The sequence below is a fragment of the Phaseolus vulgaris genome, chromosome 6, assembly GCF_051622355.1.
Source record: "Phaseolus vulgaris cultivar YP4 chromosome 6, ASM5162235v1, whole genome shotgun sequence".
Classification (NCBI taxonomy): domain Eukaryota; kingdom Viridiplantae; phylum Streptophyta; class Magnoliopsida; order Fabales; family Fabaceae; genus Phaseolus; species Phaseolus vulgaris.
The window spans coordinates 21811603-21829617 of record NC_143503.1 but is presented as its reverse complement, the minus strand read 5'-3'; the positions used below and the strand labels follow the sequence as shown (position 1 = coordinate 21829617).

Genomic DNA, 18015 nt, shown 5'->3' with positions numbered 1-18015 from the left:
TCATTTCAACAATAGTACAAAATGATTATGATTATGCCTATGAGCTGTTGAGATCAAACCCTATGTCCATAGTGAAAGTCAAAGTTGAGTAAATTAATGCAGTGATAGTGATGAAGTTCTCACTTTCCTTCCTTAAGTTCTTCAGTTGTAGATGATTTGAATGATTGGAGAAGACATGGCATCGAAAAAATTGAATAGAAATGGGTAAGAAAATGAATGAGTTTGGGCTTGGAGAATGGTGTTAAGAAAGAGGTTAGACCAACCTTCTAGCTTTAGGGTTTATGGTTAGACCAACCTTCTACACTTAGAGAAAACAAAAGAAAAGTGAGACTTGAGAGAAATTTTGAAAACCATTTAGGCAGAAATTCATTACTCAATTGAAGTCTTATGTTTACAATAGTAGAACTCTCTATTTATAGAGCCAAAAGTGATTAGTGGAATTGAAAAAACTCTCCATTCATGAGTTGCCATGTGACAATTCATGAGTTTCCATGTGACAATCCATGTATCCCAAAACTCTCCATTCATGATGTGACAAGTGGCATAATGAAGAGGAGAAGGCAAGTAATAGGTGTCTCTTTGCTCCACGTGGAAGAGGAATAGTCACTTTGGGAAAAGGAAGGAAAATGCTCCATGTAGGTGTCTATGTGACGCCTATGTGGATGCCAATTAGACTTCCCTTCAAGCTCTTCAACTCTAATATAAAAGTTGGCCTAAATACGAAGCCCAAAAAGTTTACTACAAAAATTTAAAGATTGAATTAGAAAATCCTAATTACTCTTTACAAATTTACAAGGCTTAGAAAGAGAATCTTCTAGGAAAAAATATTCTATTCAACACTTCTTCTCTTCTAAGCCTAATGATTTAGGTGACTGGGATGGTCCTCCATCAGATAGTCTTCAAGAGGATTTTGTACATGTTTGAAGGCATGCAAGGACAATTTTTTGTAATGTAGGTCCATCATTGATTTTGGGTATTTCTTAAAGAGGTACTATGGAGGTGAACTTTTAACTGTAGTGGGAAGGGACCTTAATGAAAAAATGTTGTCATTGGCTTATGCTTTAGTTGAGGTTGAGAACAACAACTCATGGTAATGGTTTTTTCCACTATTAATTGAAGATCTGAGAGGTGTTGTAATGTGTGCCTCAAACATGTTCATATATGACCAACAAAAGGTATCTATTGCATCTAACTTGTGTATGCTTTTGTATATGTTTTGAATCTAACAAAGTTAACACCAACCACATCTACACAAAAATAAAGATTATACATAATGGTAAAGTCCACCCATCGTTGGGGAGAAAGGTAAACAATGAGGATCTTTTGGGTGGGTAACCTCTTCGAAAACTAGTCTAAAACCTTGAAAACCTCTACATCTTTAGAGGTCATCATCGACCTCGGCAAATTATGGTATTGAATGGGATTTTGGGTTCAATAAAAAAGGGAACTTTGATTTCCCCTCATCATAGAAAAATTTATTACCTAGAGGCTCTACTACAACATTTAAAAAAACCCTTAAAATTTTATACGAGGACGTATAATAAACACGTTCTCAATTGGCCGACAAATGACAACCAACCAATCAGGTGAGTTGGTTGTGAGCTATAATAGTGAAGAAAAACTTGAGAGGGGGAGTTGTTTGAACAACTCACATAACAAGCAAAAGTGAACATGAAGGTTTATAAAAAGATATGCGTACATATAAAAGAAATCGTACAAAGCCCTTTCTCAGCCATGACATACATTGTCAACAACATTACACTGCTCCAATCTTGAAGGTAGAACTGACACCCACTATGATAATCGAAGGTTCACTGAAATCCTCTGATGAGTACCTACCCAAAGAGGTTGATGCACTCATAGAAGAAGACATCACTAACCTTGAAAAAAAGTAAACTCTTTGCACCTAGCCACTACTTAGATGAATAATAAAATATGGGTGGTCCTAACACAAGGACTCATTCCAATTTATAGAATTTGGAAGCAAAGAAACCTAAAGAACACATATTTTTCTAACCGTTAGATCTATCCACATCCAACTGACACAACCATTCTAAACAGGGATCATAGGAGATATAATTTCAAGTACCCAATTATTACGTACTAAGCATCTTCTAGACTTTACACAAAAGTCCCATTGAGCTTGAGGGCTAGGGAGATAGTTGAGACCATCTCGACAACCACCAAAGAAAATTCGCAAAAACATTCTTGCAAAGACTCTCAAGCAAAGCTTTCCAAGCCCGAAGGATTGGTGTACTATTCACGACCGATATTACCTATACCATAAAAGGCCGAAAATATTACATAAAGATCTTGGAAATTTCTTCAAAGACTTTTTTGAAATGCTGCCATAAACATATCGAAAAACTGATAAACAAGAATAATTAAACACGACACTTGATGGAGGACCATCAAACCACCACAACTTCGGGCTAAAAATATTGAAGAAGATAAAACTTTGATTAGAGCATCCATTTCTATGAGTTTTTTTTTTCTCATTTTCTTAGTCTTGTAAATTTGTATAAAGTAGCGTAGTTTTGGTAATTTTTGTGTAGGATTTAATTGAGCTTGTATTTGGACCTTTTTTTGGCTTGTACTTGGGCCACTTATTGAGCTTATTTTTATGGGTCATGTATTGGACAATTAGAGTAGGGTGTAAACAGAAAAAAAAAAGAATATAGCTAAAGTTACAACTAGGGCTCCTTGGACCCAATGCAATTCTAGACTATCTAGGGTACACAAATAAATTACAAGAGTGCAAACAGAAAGCATGGAGTGACAAGAAATGCATGAAGGTCCACATGACAACCCCTCAATGAAGAGGACTCCCACCAATGTCAAACCACCACTTGCCTTCTTGGAAATGGAGATGATTCTCTCTTGTTAGAGGTGGACACTTGTCAACCTCTAATTTGAGAGGATTTGCTCCAATGAGAGGAAGTCAATTGTCACCATGGGAATGGAGAGTTTTTGGGGTTAAAACCTGCACCTTGTTGCCTTTAGCACTATAAATAAAGTGTTAGCCCTCTTGTAAAGGAGCTTAGAATTGATTAAAGAAATGATCAAATTTGTGCACATCTTATCTTTTTTGCTCACTCTTTGTTAGCACTAGTTTTGTGTCTAGCTTAGAATCTCTTAGGAGTTGGCCTAACCTCTTCTAAGCATCTATATTCACCAACCAAATTCATCTTATCCATTTAGTTTCTTTATCCATTTAACCCACACAAAACATTCATCAAACCACAACATATAAAAAATTACAAAGAGTTACATGGATTCAAGTTAGGGCTACATTAACGCTAATCCTAAATGAACTCAATTAACATATCGTATTGTCATACTAATACAAAATTAGTTACAATATCCGTACTAATCCAAACTCCTCCGTGTTGAGGTCCAATGTGAATCTATAAATGTGTTTGCTTAAGATAGGTAAATGTTACATTTTAATAACATTTATCACTCTCAAATACTCAAAAAAATAATTTGAACGTCGAAACACCTTTTGTAGATCTCATACAAATCTTTCAAAAAAGCGCGTTCCCCACATTTTAGCGTTGCATCTACACTATCTACATGAATGTAGGAGACACACCTATATAGAAAATGTATAAGAGATTTTTAATCATAAAAATATAGCTTTAACCTTTAACCATGTTAGAGACACACTAATATTAAAATTGACGCACATGATTGATTGTAATTATAGTTACATGAGTGTGAGAGGTTCAATGTATCAAAATTCTATCTTTATACACACTAATAGATATGAGATCTGTACTACACCCATATAAACATGGAAGGGACATGAGTATATAATTAGAAATTCATATACTTATGTCACTACTTGAACATAGTAGGTTTAATAATATTTTATTTTTTATAAGAAAATTTATAAATAAGTGATAATATAATTTATTTATTAATATATAGTAATTGAATTATTCAATTTTTTAATGAAAAATTGTTCAACTTTTATATTTTAAAAATTTAATTTAATTTTTTATTTTAATTTATGTAAATAACATAAGAGATACAAAGTACAATAGAGTGAAAAGTATATTTTAAAATTGAACCGTGTAGTTTTTCTTTTGACAAGATATCATAAAATGTAAGTACAATTTCTCTATATATATTATTTCTTTTTGAAAATAATTTACATGTATATTTTATGAACATGTAATATATATTTTCAATGTAAGATAAACAATAATATATAATAAATAAAATGAAAAATACGGTAACTTTTTTAATCTTTTTCAAGTTAATTGTAATAGTTTCTCATTTGAATTGCAAATTCCTTGAAGTGCAGCCACTGGAGACATCTCCAGATAATGAAATTGTGCAAGTAATTTCTTTTTACCAGGAAGTAGTTGGTACAGCTTATTTCACATTGACATATTGAAGGTATGAATATCAGAATTATCTTTTACCACATTTTTAACCTTAGAAATTAAATATATACTACAAAATTTACAATAATTGAAACACTCTACTTAATTAAGTGAACTATCCTTTATATCACATATCTTCAAAAAAAAGTGAAATCAAGAGTTTGGTGAACTTTGAAAGAGGTTTTAATTGTATAGCTTCCACTAAAAAATATTTGATATCTCACATAATGCGTTACATGTGACACATTTTTTAACACATTTTTCACACTAATACAATTAGTTACATGTGACACATTTTTTAACACATTTTTCACACTAATACAATTAATTAAAACGTAGACAATCTATAAGAGAATAGACACTTCTAGTTGGCATCAAATGGTCTGCACCAGACAGTCTTCATAGACAGGTACATCAGATGCTTCTCACTACATGATTCACAAGAAACTAGGAAACCTTAAAGAGACTTGTTTATTGAGCCACCAATAATCCTTGATTCACCATAAATATATTCCTCCTCCCAATCTTTTACTTATGTTGTCACCATTCATCGGTGTACAACAAGAAACTAATGTACAAGTACAAGCAAGAAGAACAAATAATACTTACTAAGTTACTACAAAAATAAATGACTAAATAAGCACACTATAAAATAACCATTGAGAAGGAGCAACAAAGAAATGAAAAAAACATTGCCAAGTTTCTTCCATTCCAACTTCAAAAGCATAAATCAACATTGAGAAACAAAAGGTTAGCAATGTTCTATCTCATCAAAGGAACCAGATTTCAAGATGAAAAACAAAAAATAGAGGATATCAATGTTCTATATCATAGAAGCACAATGTCCAAAGTTTTTTATGAGTTGTATGAGGACTTCTCCATAAAATAGCATGTACATGGACTAAATATGGTATGTAAAGAACTAAAATGAATTATTTTTTAATATAAGGACTGAAAGGTGAAACATGGACAATTATAGGGTCTAAGTGAGTAATTAAACCTTAATTTTTTTTCTCATAGTATAACACTACTGACCTGCAGAAACTTACATGCTAAGTTTGGATGATAATCAATTGATAAACTAGGTTTATCCTCTTCAACGTTAGGGAGAAACTAAACATCTAACTTTGGGAGTGCTCAAAAGTTGCATAGATATCTAAGAAACAAACATGAGTACAATAACAATATTAGAAAGAAAAAAAACTAGATGGATCCAACTAGTGTTTGTTTCCCTCCTTAGGGCTATATGAGAACTTTTGAAAACACAAATATTAACTTAAATGAACTTCTGCAATCACAAAGAAGAACATGACTAATATTAGATTAGTCACATGCTGCAGAACACGGTTTATACAGCAAGATTGAAACTTAAAATTATTAACAATAGAAGTATTAAAAAGACAAACAATTTTATATGGCAAACTCTTTTTTTAACTCATTGACATTACTATCCTCAAATGACACCCCCATAACTACTGTCTGATTCCATTTTGGAGCCACATCATCACTGTTCACCTTAGACCAATCATGGCTTGACATTAATATTTATCTTAGCAGTGAGTTTTGTAAAAAATAGCATCGCCACTTCTGTTGATAGAGGCTACATGAAGCAGACTAGCACAGTCCAGATTGGAGATAGCATGGTTTACATCACAAAGTAACTCAGAATAGATCTGAAATTTTCAAATTATAATAGATACCCTATCTTTCTGATAATGTAACTTTGGCTCCCTTTTCAAAAATCAATTCTAAGGACTCGCAAAGTGATTTGCCATAAATGATAAAAGCATATTGCATACAAAAACAATATCTAACTTACAATTTTAATTACAAAATTTAGGAAGTGGCAAAAGCATGCTGTGAAACAGGACATTTTAAGTTGAATCACATGTAATAAGATTAACCCATCCATACAAAAGAGAACTGCCCATTTGGTAGCTCTGAAGCTAGATTCCTACACATATGACGTTACAGTATGGGGGAAATGCAAAAAAGGAACAAATTCAGAAACCCGTCTTGAGGAAGGCTACACTCTCTCTAAAACAAGCATCTTATTATATCACCCATGTCATTTGGGCTCTTTCGGAAAATGCATCTTGATTAGTGCAGGAAGTTCTGCTAAGTCAACCTGAGGTTTCCCCAACAAAATACTTTTTAACTTATCATCACAGTTGACCACATTCTTGTTGTACGGATCCTGCTCAATTAAAGAAGCAACTCATCTTAATCAATCCATGGGAGCTGAATATCAATATATCAAAATAAATGCCCCCAACCCATAAAACACCAGAGCCAACTGCAACTGGATACCCTCATTTTACAAACTTAAAACTTACATTTTTATAAAATCACAAATTTAGTAGTTATAAAAGATTATATAACAGTTCAAAAACGTCAGAAAGAGATCTACATTTTGGAATAATATGTAGATAATGCATAGCATAGCTCAAACAAGATAAGCAGCACAAACTAGAGATTTCGTGTTTTGCCTCAACCCGTGTATACAAGTGCATAGTTTTGCTAAGTATTACTGTACAATTAAAGCTGCAAGGACGCATATCATAGCCAAATATAGAGCTGTGATTGATTTATGTAAAACAATGAAATAGAGTAAAAATGTTTGCATTGTTTAACATAGGAAGAAATGGAATGAAACATAAAAGAATGCATTCCATTCAATCAAATACTCCTTTATTTCTTCCATTCCAATCTGGGGGGACAGAATCACACTCCTTTTTTCCATTCCGTTATAAAATTACCCAAACAATAGAACTATAACTTTATTCAAATCCATTCCATTCCCCAATACATATTCAAAACTGGGCTAGGTGTATCATTATTGAATTACTCAACTACCTTATAAAGGTCCCATTCCAATAGTTTACAGTTTCTACTTCCCACCTCTTTTAATCACTGCCACTCCAAAAGAGAATGCAATATTTATTTCAAAAACAAAACTCCTTGAATTGGTTAACAAAACCCTTAGCTCAAAAGCCATATCTGAACACTACCTCTTCGACATCAATCCATTAACAAACAATTCACATAATTCTGTCATCACAAGTAACCTTAACATAAATTTTACAAACTTCAAAAGCGAGGCAAAATCCAACTCCCAACAAAATAGAATTGAACTTAACTTCAACAAAAACATAAATATTTAAAGAAAAGAGGGGGAACCTGCAGATTTTTGGTTTTGATGTAGGACCAAACGCACATGAAACAGCCCAAACGGGAAATCTGAGACTGACCCACGAATTCTCTGAGCGTGGATGGAAGGTTGACGAGGTCAATCAAGTTGGCAAGCTTCTTAGGGTTGTCAGTGATGGCTTTCTTGATGCCCTGAGGAAGCATTTTTGTTTTGAATCCCTGAAATTTAACGCCTATGCGTAGTTGGGCACCGATCAAAAACGAAGCTTGGCGAAGAAATAGAGGACTAGTGTGGTTGGAGTTTGAAGGATGCTGCGAAATGAATGAAAATGGAAAAAAAAAGGAGTTTGAAGGGCAAAACCTTTATTCACACAAGGTTTAAGGTATTTTAATTTAAGTTAGGTTTAGCAATTGATTTAATCTCCATAAATGTAACGGATTCCTGATCTCACCATTAATTTTTTTTAAAGTATTTTTAATGTAATTTTTTTTTATTTAAGTAGCATATTAAAATCTTATTTTGGTAACAATAGGACTAATATCCAAATAAAATAAAAAATAAAAGCTAAATTTTTTAAAATTAGTTTTTAGATTTTTTAGGTAATTGAATTCACTCTCAACATCTATTCAACCGTAACAAATATAATTTTAATATTATTTTATAATATATTAACATCTGTAATGAATATTAACACCTTTTAAATAATGTTGTTTAATGATTTTAATTTCATAATAATCTCCTTAATATTTTAATTTTTTTTATCAAATTTGTTTTTAATTTAATCATAATCTCATCAATCTAAAATATTTTTTTTATTAATAAGTTGTTAACATATAATAACAATATTATAAAATGTCATATAATAACAATATTATAAAATGTGATCTTACACTATAAATTTAAAGTGATTGCAAGTATTATATTTCCTTTTCTCAATCAACTCATCAAATCTCTTATTAGCTTATTAATATAATTTTCTTCTCATCTTGTACAAAATCTTAATACCCATTTATTCCAACTCAATAAAACATAACATAAACATTAGAATGGACATATAATCATTCTTTTCCCTCCCAAACAAAAATCAACTAATTCTTATTCTTAGCTAAGTGAATGCTTTCAATCCTACAAAACCATAATCACAGCACTAATAACTCCAATTCAAATCACGGGAAATAAAAAAATAATTTAGTGTCCAGAACACAGCTCGCATAATGTGACAATTGCAACAAAAATAGATAGAATCTCTCTATAAGAGATATTGAAAAAAAGATTGAAGTCAGTACCATCCTAGCCAAATCAAATACGTGTCGATTTGACCTAAGTTGGGTTTATGCTGATAAGGTCCATATTAGATTGGTATCGACCTGATACTAATCAGTTGTCTCTCCTAGAAATCAACCTAAAAATTAACCGTTTATGAAGATACAAAAATATTAAAGATATATTAATTGATAAAATCTTATTACTTAAATTTTGTTATGTTAGTTTTTTTTCTTTTTACATGATATTATGCTAAAATAACTAATAAAAAAAAATAAGAATGATCAGGTCCACCAAAAACTCTATAAATAGATGAAGACTTTCGAAGAAGTAATTCAATTAAGATATTTTCAATATATGTTACACTCATATATTTTATACTATAACTGACTTGAGCTTCGAAAATTTTTCTGTTGGTGGAGTTCCTTCCTCATTTTGTAACTTCCAACATCAAAAGTTGCAGTTTGCAAAGAGATCACCTCAATACCACCTCAGATCATCTGAGCTCATCTCGGTGAGAACAAAGCCAATGCATTATATTGTGGAATAAAACCATTCATTAATAAACATGCCATGTCCCCAAGGGCCACATCTTCCGTCAACCGTAATCCTACACTGCTTCTCAAACAATCCCTCAAAGCAAGGCGGTGTTTTCCTATCCAATGAATTGATCGATCAAGTTCTCAAGAAGGTTCTCTTCAGGCACGAGAACTAAAAATTAAATTAATTATGTAATATTTAGTTACACTCGTAAAAAGTTATTAGATTATTTAATAAAAATATTTAACACATAAGTCTTGTTAAATAAATGGTGTTTAATATTTTAGTATAATTTTTTTATATTTTGTGTAATTGGAAAATAAATAAGAGTAATAGGTAATGCTTTAGATATTATAACAAAAAGCGATATATTAAAAATATAGAAATTAGTAATGATATGTGGGAAAATTGGAAACAAATGAAGGTATAAATTGGAGCACAAAATATAGAAGAAAGTGGGAAAGTGAAGATATAAAAATTGTAATTAAATTATAATATAAATATTGTTAAATTACATGAAGTAATTTATCTATGAGAAGAGATGTCAAAAGGTGGTCTTCTAAGCCTTCGCGAAGGCTAGTGGTCAAAAGAAGTGAAGGTGGATCATCATTATTATCTTTGCAATCATCGTTATCACTTTCATTATCGGGTCCTTGTGAAGACATCATTGTGCTCTTGTTAAGACAATTTTTGAAAGAACAAAGTTTTGGTTTATTAAACGAGGGATCAAGATGGAGTGTATGTTACAAGCACGACACCAATATCCTGGATATATAAATGTCTTACTAAGAAAAATTGTAAAACAATATATTATACATGTACAAAGATATAATCGAGAAAATTCAAAGCTTGACATTCAGGAGATAGTCATTCCCAAACTTTGATGCCGACATATGTCATACACAATTAAATTAATTGAATGGTAGTGTGATTGTTGGGAGTTTCAAGTTTTGCGGTTGCCTTATCCTCATGTAATTATTGCTTTTTGTTTTGTCATTTACAACTAATGAAATTTGTTGTCCTAGTGTATAATTTCCACAATATTTTCAAGGCTTATGAAGTCCAATTTCATCCCGTTTAGAATGAAGATTATTGATCTACTTACATGAAACTAAATTTGATATCTAACCCCATAATGCAACGACACAGATCAAGAAGACTAAATACTCAACATATACCTAACGAAATGAATGAGCTAATTTCAAATAATCTAAACAAATATTCATATTATAATAGCAAAAATTACAATAAAAACAATTTTCCGTGTAAAGAAGGTTAATAATAAAATTCACTTCCAATTTTTATTATTAATTTCCCTATCTTTTACTATCTATTTATAATTGTATTTTGTTCCACAGTCACATCAAATAATGATCAACAAATATTAATATATAAGTCTATAAAACTAACAACCTAATTTGTATGATATTCCTAATCATAATTCTTATAATATATTTTTTAACATATTTTATTATTATAATAATTTTGATAAAATTATCTACCACTCTTCTTTTTATAATTATGTAAATAATCATTTTTACATAATAATGATCTATTATTCATATAAACAATTAATATTAATATATTTTTTATAAAATCTATATATATATATATATTGATTTAATATAAATAATAAAATAATGTATAAAAATCGTATCAAATTCAATTAAAAAAAAATCTTAATCAAAATTATACTAAATGATACATCATCTATTTCAATATTAAAATCATACTAATATAATATGACTTCATTTTCTTATAAACAAAGTTGTGTTAATTATAAATTCATATCACTCTAATAATTTTTAAAAATTTATCAATTCGATAATAAATTTGAAAATTTTCACTACTTGAAAAAAAAAAACCCTTATTAACGATGTCGCTGTTCGTGATATATTTCTTGAATCCTACTCAACAAAAATGACTGCTTCCCTGCTCTTACGGATTGGATTGCTCGGCCACCTCAATCTACTACCAAGACAAGACGGTAACCGATTAAATGGACACCTATTGGTTGGTGGGTCTCATCATGTCTTTCATATGTTACTTCTTTTATTTTATTACACATATTATTTGTTCATGATTACCAAATAATGCTATTTTTACTTGTTTTTTTTTTTTGAAAAAAAAGAGAATTATTATAAATAATTAGCTAAAATTAAAAATAAAAACAAAGTAAATGCATTACTAATTTCTAATCCAATTTAAAGAGCGTGCAGCTGGCAATTGGGAGTGATACATTATAATGAAACAAAACAAGTAAAATAAGACTGATCAAAAGGAGCCTATGGTTTTTCCAAGCAACCAAAGAACTAAGGAGAGTTGAATGCCAAATATTGTGTGGAGGGTACTCCTGTCCAACATGAATCCATATACAGTAATCCCTGCCCTGTTATTCTCAAAGTAGTTTACTGCATAAACAGGTCAAAAGCATGTCTATGAGTCAACAAATATTCATGATAATCATCATATCATGATTCAATAAACAGTACATTCCTTTCATTAAGAAAAAAAAAATGTTACTTCTTCACAACTTCTTGGGTTACATGTATGGTAGGATGAACAAGCCTCTTATTTTCATATAGTTTTACCTTAATTCATTAAAACCCAAAGTAAACAATAGCTTAATGATGATTAGGTATGGCATAGATTACGTGCTTGTCGGAGAAACTAATCAAGTAATATAATATATGAGTGATTGGTACATTGGCCTTCCATATTATAAACTAATTAAAGTATATATGTGTTGTGTTGTTTTCATTACGTGTTTGATGTTCTTCATTTGATCTTATTCCTTCTGTTTAGTAATGTACATTTTCGTGAGTTTAATGTTATTGGGAGTAAAACAATTTTACACCATCATCTAATTATATACTATCGTTTCTATAAATTTTAAAATAATTATTATAAAAAATAACAAATTTATCATAAATAAATACTTTTTTCTCTACTGGTTGAAATTTATTAAAAAAAATTACATTCAAACTCCTCTTTCCGGATTTAGAAGTGAGATGTATTGAAAATTGTGATTTGAAGAAATTTCAACCAATAATAATGATAATAAAAATATTAGAAAGAGTCTTACTAAAAACTCTACTCAATCTTTATATATGTACTTTTGGTACTGTTTCCATTAGAATTGAAATTTATCTCAATTTATGTTATTTTTAATGTAAACTTATATTATATGAATTATCAATATAAATCTCTAATCTTAATTAAAAAGTAATAATAAAAATATTGTATGGTTCATATTTTAAAGGTAATTTCTTACTGAGTTTCTAAAACGGCAGATAGAAAATATAACAAGGTGTGAGAAAAGAAGTTACCAAGAGCTTGTCTCTTCTGATATGAGATGGTGCTGTAAGCATAAGATGGGATGAACTTTGTAGTATCAATTTCATCTTCTTCATCTCCTGCATCTGATTCCCCATCAGTTCCCACATTAGGAAACACTGTTTCATGGGAACTCTGAGGAGCCATTGGGGTCTCGCCATCTGTCAGCACTCCATCAAAAGAATCCAACGTAGCACACACATGCCACTTGGCAGCAAGTCCTGTGATCGCTTGTGCTTTGTGTGTTATCTTTGTGGCACTACGCAACAGTATGCACAGCGCAGAAAGGAGTGTCACTGAGCACAACTGCACAAGAATAAAACCCTTAAGAAGTTTGTTTTTTACTTAATAATTTTTTTGGTACAAAATACACAGTATTTAAAAAAATTAACTGATTATTTACAATGATTTTTTTTCTTCTTAATAATAATAATGCTTTTTCATTATAGTGCTTGAACACGACAGACCAAAGTTTCACTTGGTAATGAATTGTTATAAATGTTTTGGTCCTATTTGGTTTCCCTGATGGGGTAGATTATTAAATGTTTTGGTCCCTTTTTATTAGTCTTCTTCAGTATTGTTTTATGATCTAGATAAGTGAAGGAACAAGGAATCAATAATAGGGTAATGACTAACGTTACCAAAGAAACATGGAAGAAGCTCCAATTTAATCAAATAGGATACATCTTCGTCATACTTCAAATGGTTTCCATCATATAATTTTTTTATTTGTACAACTTTTAAGAAATTTCATATGTACAGCTAAGAGATAGGCACGTATGAGTAAGTCTATTAAAAGAAAGATAATAAACAAAATTGGTAAACGATCACGATGTGGTTAATTTAATCCTAATGAAAAAATGTATATAATTTCTGAAAACATAAAGAATAAAACTTAACAACTAAATTGATGATTTACCCAAATAAAATATATCAACATTGATTAACTACTAGTATAAAATAGTTTTATATTTGTATTTAATAATATCATTACATATTATGAGTATAACATAATATTAATTATAATAATAAGATACATTAAAATTAAACTCTTAAAACAAAAATAACAGTGGAAGCGTATATACTCACCAAAGTAGTAATAGTTATGACGAGTTATCACTAAATGATTTAATTTACAACAACGGATAAAACAAATTAAATAAGTTATATTCAATAAAAGTTTTTAGTTTACTTACATTTCTAGTTTCTTACCTATTTTGTAGTTATACAATTTTACCTTCTGAAGTTTTTTTTAGAACAACCTTCTCATGTTTTAACAGTATTAATGATAATTTTTTTTCAGCATTATGAATTTGTGATTTTAGTCTATTATATTTCAATTCTATGAAAAAAATTTAAATATTATATTTAGGTAACTTTAGTCCATTTATTTTGTTGAAAACTATTAAGGCGTGTTAGTTACTAATGATGTGTTTGAAAGGGTAAAAGACAATTACAACCTAAAAATCTAATTAACTTAATTTGAACTTTGAGAAACTAGGATCCTATGTTAGTGATATTTGAAATATTTAATTCACACGATTAAAATTTAAAATTGAAAAATCATATAATTATGATGCTAAAAATATTAAAAGTATAATTTTTCTTTATTTAGAAAAAATAGAAGGGAAGGGACATACCGCAAGTTCACCGGCCATGTATAAGTTCATAGAACCTGAATGCTTGGTTGTGACCAGGAGGCTTGCAAACTGGCTTCCAGTAACCAATACGAGGGCGAGTAGAATAAACGCGCGGAACCTATGGCTTATGATTCGCAGGTGCCTTCTGATCCTAAGGTGTTCCGACATCACCGACGCCACGTCTGAGTCCACGTGGAAGAATCCCGCGAAGTCGCGCAGTCGGAGGATTTGGAGATGGCAGATCAAACGGAACAGAACGCATACCAGAAAAATCACTGTGATACGGTACAGCCACGAACACAGTTCCAATATACACGCCACCGCATCGCTCACGTACACGTTCCCCAGAAACGGGATCTGTGAGGCTCCAGACGCGTACCACCATATCTTGTATGCACACTCCACCACAAAACACGGACCCACAAACACCGAAAGGATCTTCAGTGATCTCTGCAAAAAAAGTTAATTGAAAATTATAAATTTGGAGTGTGCTATTTATCATTTAATGATTATTTTCTAATTAGAAGTGAAGTATACTAAAATTAATAGTTTTTAATAAATTGTAATCTATTATAGAGAGTTTTGAAAAAGGGTGTGAAAGAAAGTTTCTGTGTCATTCTTCTTTGTGTGCATAATTATTTATCTAATTGTCGAATATTATTGCGTGGGAATCATAATGTAGTGTAAAAGATAGTTCAAGAGAAAAGAATGCACTTTGAAAACAACAGTTGATGAGTGCCTTTTCTCCTCTCTTTCTTCTTTAATTGATATTACTATATAGATTGTTCTAGATTTAGATACTTTAAGAGATAGGTATATAAGATTACACAGCAAATTTTCATCTAAACAATAAATAGGAACTGAACAATTACTATTTCATAAAATTTCGGAACATCATATAATAGTTTCTTTCACAAAGATTAATATTGTCTATCAATTTTTCTAATCTAGAAGATTACGTGTCTTCTTGAAGCTACAATAATTAATTAAACTGTTTCCTTTTGTTAATATTTTTATTCTAGTACATATCTTTTGAACTTGAGGAACTTCAGATGATGAGGTTTTAATAATTAAGACTTAAAGCTGTTATTTCCTTGCATCAAAGTTCTATCGAAAATCATTATTTTTCAAGTTGTGATGTTGAAGTTTCACAATTCTGTCTAAAAAATAGTTCCACTATCGTCAATATATTCTAATGGTTGGGAATGAATTTAAACTACGGGACCAATTCAAATTTCCACTAAGAAGCCGAAATCAAAAATCTCCGAACCGTAAAACAACAAAAACAAAAGAGACATGTTCCTGTTTCCTCAACTTAGTTAAGATCAACAAGGAAAATATCATTTATCGTGTAAATAATCACGTGACATTATGATCATTAAAAGAAATAAAATTTTATGATTATAAAAAAAAATATGATGAGTATTAATCGATTACATGCCAAGTCATTATTGCTTAAACATAAGTAACCCAAAAAAAACATGAGTGACTTACAACTAAATAAAAATCATCATTGTAAATAACATACATAATTAATAAAATAGTTATACATCATTAAAAATTAAAGAAATTTTAGTGCATACAGATCTAAATACGTGGAAAACTTTACTTATAAAACAATAACACCAATTTACATATTAATGTTTTTTCATATCAATTTTACATCAAGTAACAACGATTTAGTTACCGGTGAAAAAACGGTATAAAGCAGCTATGAAATTGGATCAATTTTTTTGTTTTTGTTTAGTCAAACTCAGATAGTAAAAATGGCATAATTTTTTCCCTTTTCAGAAAGTAGTACTTTTAATTAACAGAATGTGTTCGTAAAATTATAACAATTAAATAAAATATATAACATTTTTTTAATAAATTCTAAATAATATTTTTTTTTATAAATTCTAAATAATATGTTTTTTATAAATTCTAAATAATATTTTTTTAATAGTTACATGTTAAGGAAAAAATTTACAAAAGCCATTATGGGACAAATTGTGTCTCGTACAAGTTGAGAACTGAATTACAATAAAAGGCGTTATAAAAGGCTTGATAGAAATTATAGGAATATTTAGGGTGTTTTATGATTATGAGTTTATTTAAAAAAATAGTTTTTAAACTATTTTTGTTTATCCTTACAAGTAAATAAATTTTTTAAATAAAAAGTAAGTAATTTTCTAAATCTTTTGATAGAAAACTTGCAGATGAACATCGAAACTTGATGATCCAAATATAGATAAAAAGAGACAAAAACAATGTCCAATAATAATGTTAACAACACATTATCCAACATATTATTGTTTGAAAATTATTAAACAATATATAATTAAAAATTAAAAAACACACTAAATAAGAACTAAGATTTTTAATAGTTTATAATTAATTTTAATAAATAATAAAAATGTTCAATGATTATTTATTTTAAAAAACACCTTAGGAACAAAAAAACGTACAGTGAAAGCGTGTTTCAGAAGAAGAAAGTAGCTTCTAGATGCTTCAGAATCAGACTCATTCATCGTAATGCAAGCAAAAACATATTTCGAATAGACAGAACAGGTATACAAAAAAAATATAATGAAAAACAGCTCAGAAACAAGAAATGCAGAAAGCAACAGTTAACAGAATGGAGTTTGAAATAATTAAGAATTCTGAATTAATGTGTAATTAGCATGGGGAATAGATAATAATAACAATTAATTAGTTAAAAAAGAAAAAATGTAGAGAGATGAGATGACATACATTGAGCTGCGCCATGTAGTTGGTTCTCACAGTTTCGCTCTCATCGCAGAGCTTGTCGAAGAAGAGGAACCTTCGGAGACCATACTTCCGGACGAAGCCAGCGAGGCAGAGGAAGGAGAGGGCGGCGACGGTGGTGAGAGAGACCTGCACAACGCCGTCGTAGGGCCGAGAGTGGTGGCCGTCGCAGTCCGGACAGGCCAGTAGGAAGTGCGAGGCCGCGGGGACAACGACGGCTAGGAGGAGGAAAACGGACCAGGAGAGCGCCGCCGTGAAGGCGTTGGATTGATCGACGCACATCCACCGCAAGTAGGAGCGGAACGTGTGGAACTCATCGTTGACGTGTGACACGCTGCGGTTGTACTTGCCGCGTCGGTCCAACAGCGCCGTAGCGGCGGTATCGCTCATCGGAAGTAGTTATTTTGTCTGTTTGTGGCGTTCGGAATTGGGAACTTGAGAGAGCAGAATAAATAGCTTTGCTCGCTGGACTTCAACTCGGGCTTTTATACGCCAATTTTCGGAATAGACAGAAAGAAACACAGGTGGAAAGTGATAATTTTTTAGATCTTATCTGTATTTTTTTTCTTTGTAGTTTATGTAACTCTTTCATATAGATTTGTATTATACAACTTACTAAGTAAATCTGAAATAGAATTGCTACAATTTTAAATTATTTAATTTTTAAAATATTCCGTTAGGATGAAACAATTTAAATTTATTGATTTTTCTTTAAAATAGAATATTAATGAAAAAGTAACTGTTACAAACTTCATTTGAAAAATAATTTCAATGCTGTAGATAAAAAAAAACCTTGGTTGCAATGGGTTGAAAAAGAGTCTTGATAATTTTAGTTAAGAAAACTCTTGTTAACGTTAATTGAGAAATAATATTAAAAGATGTCATTGTAAACATGATCAAAAGACAATCCTACCTTACATTAATTAAAAGTAATCTTAATTTA

General features: G+C 30.5%; 2 protein-coding genes across 2 annotated transcripts; both read right to left on the bottom strand.

The window, feature by feature from the left end:
• Positions 1–6266: 6266 nt before the first annotated feature.
• Positions 6267–7907, bottom strand: LOC137831267 (SWIB/MDM2 domain superfamily protein). The gene is made up of 2 exons (XM_068638866.1): positions 7575–7907; positions 6267–6591 (listed from the first exon to the last, which is right to left on the bottom strand). The coding sequence occupies exons 1-2, from the start codon at positions 7746–7748 to the stop codon at positions 6463–6465; spliced, it is 303 nt and encodes a 100-aa protein (XP_068494967.1). The 5' UTR covers positions 7749–7907; the 3' UTR covers positions 6267–6462.
• A 3599-nt stretch (positions 7908–11506) lies between these two features.
• LOC137831266 (uncharacterized) lies at positions 11507–17548 on the bottom strand. The gene is made up of 4 exons (XM_068638864.2): positions 17058–17548; positions 14325–14774; positions 12678–12990; positions 11507–11759 (listed from the first exon to the last, which is right to left on the bottom strand). Exons 1-4 carry the CDS (start codon positions 17460–17462, stop codon positions 11623–11625), a joined length of 1305 nt encoding a protein of 434 aa, XP_068494965.1. The 5' UTR covers positions 17463–17548; the 3' UTR covers positions 11507–11622.
• Positions 17549–18015: the final 467 nt, after the last annotated feature.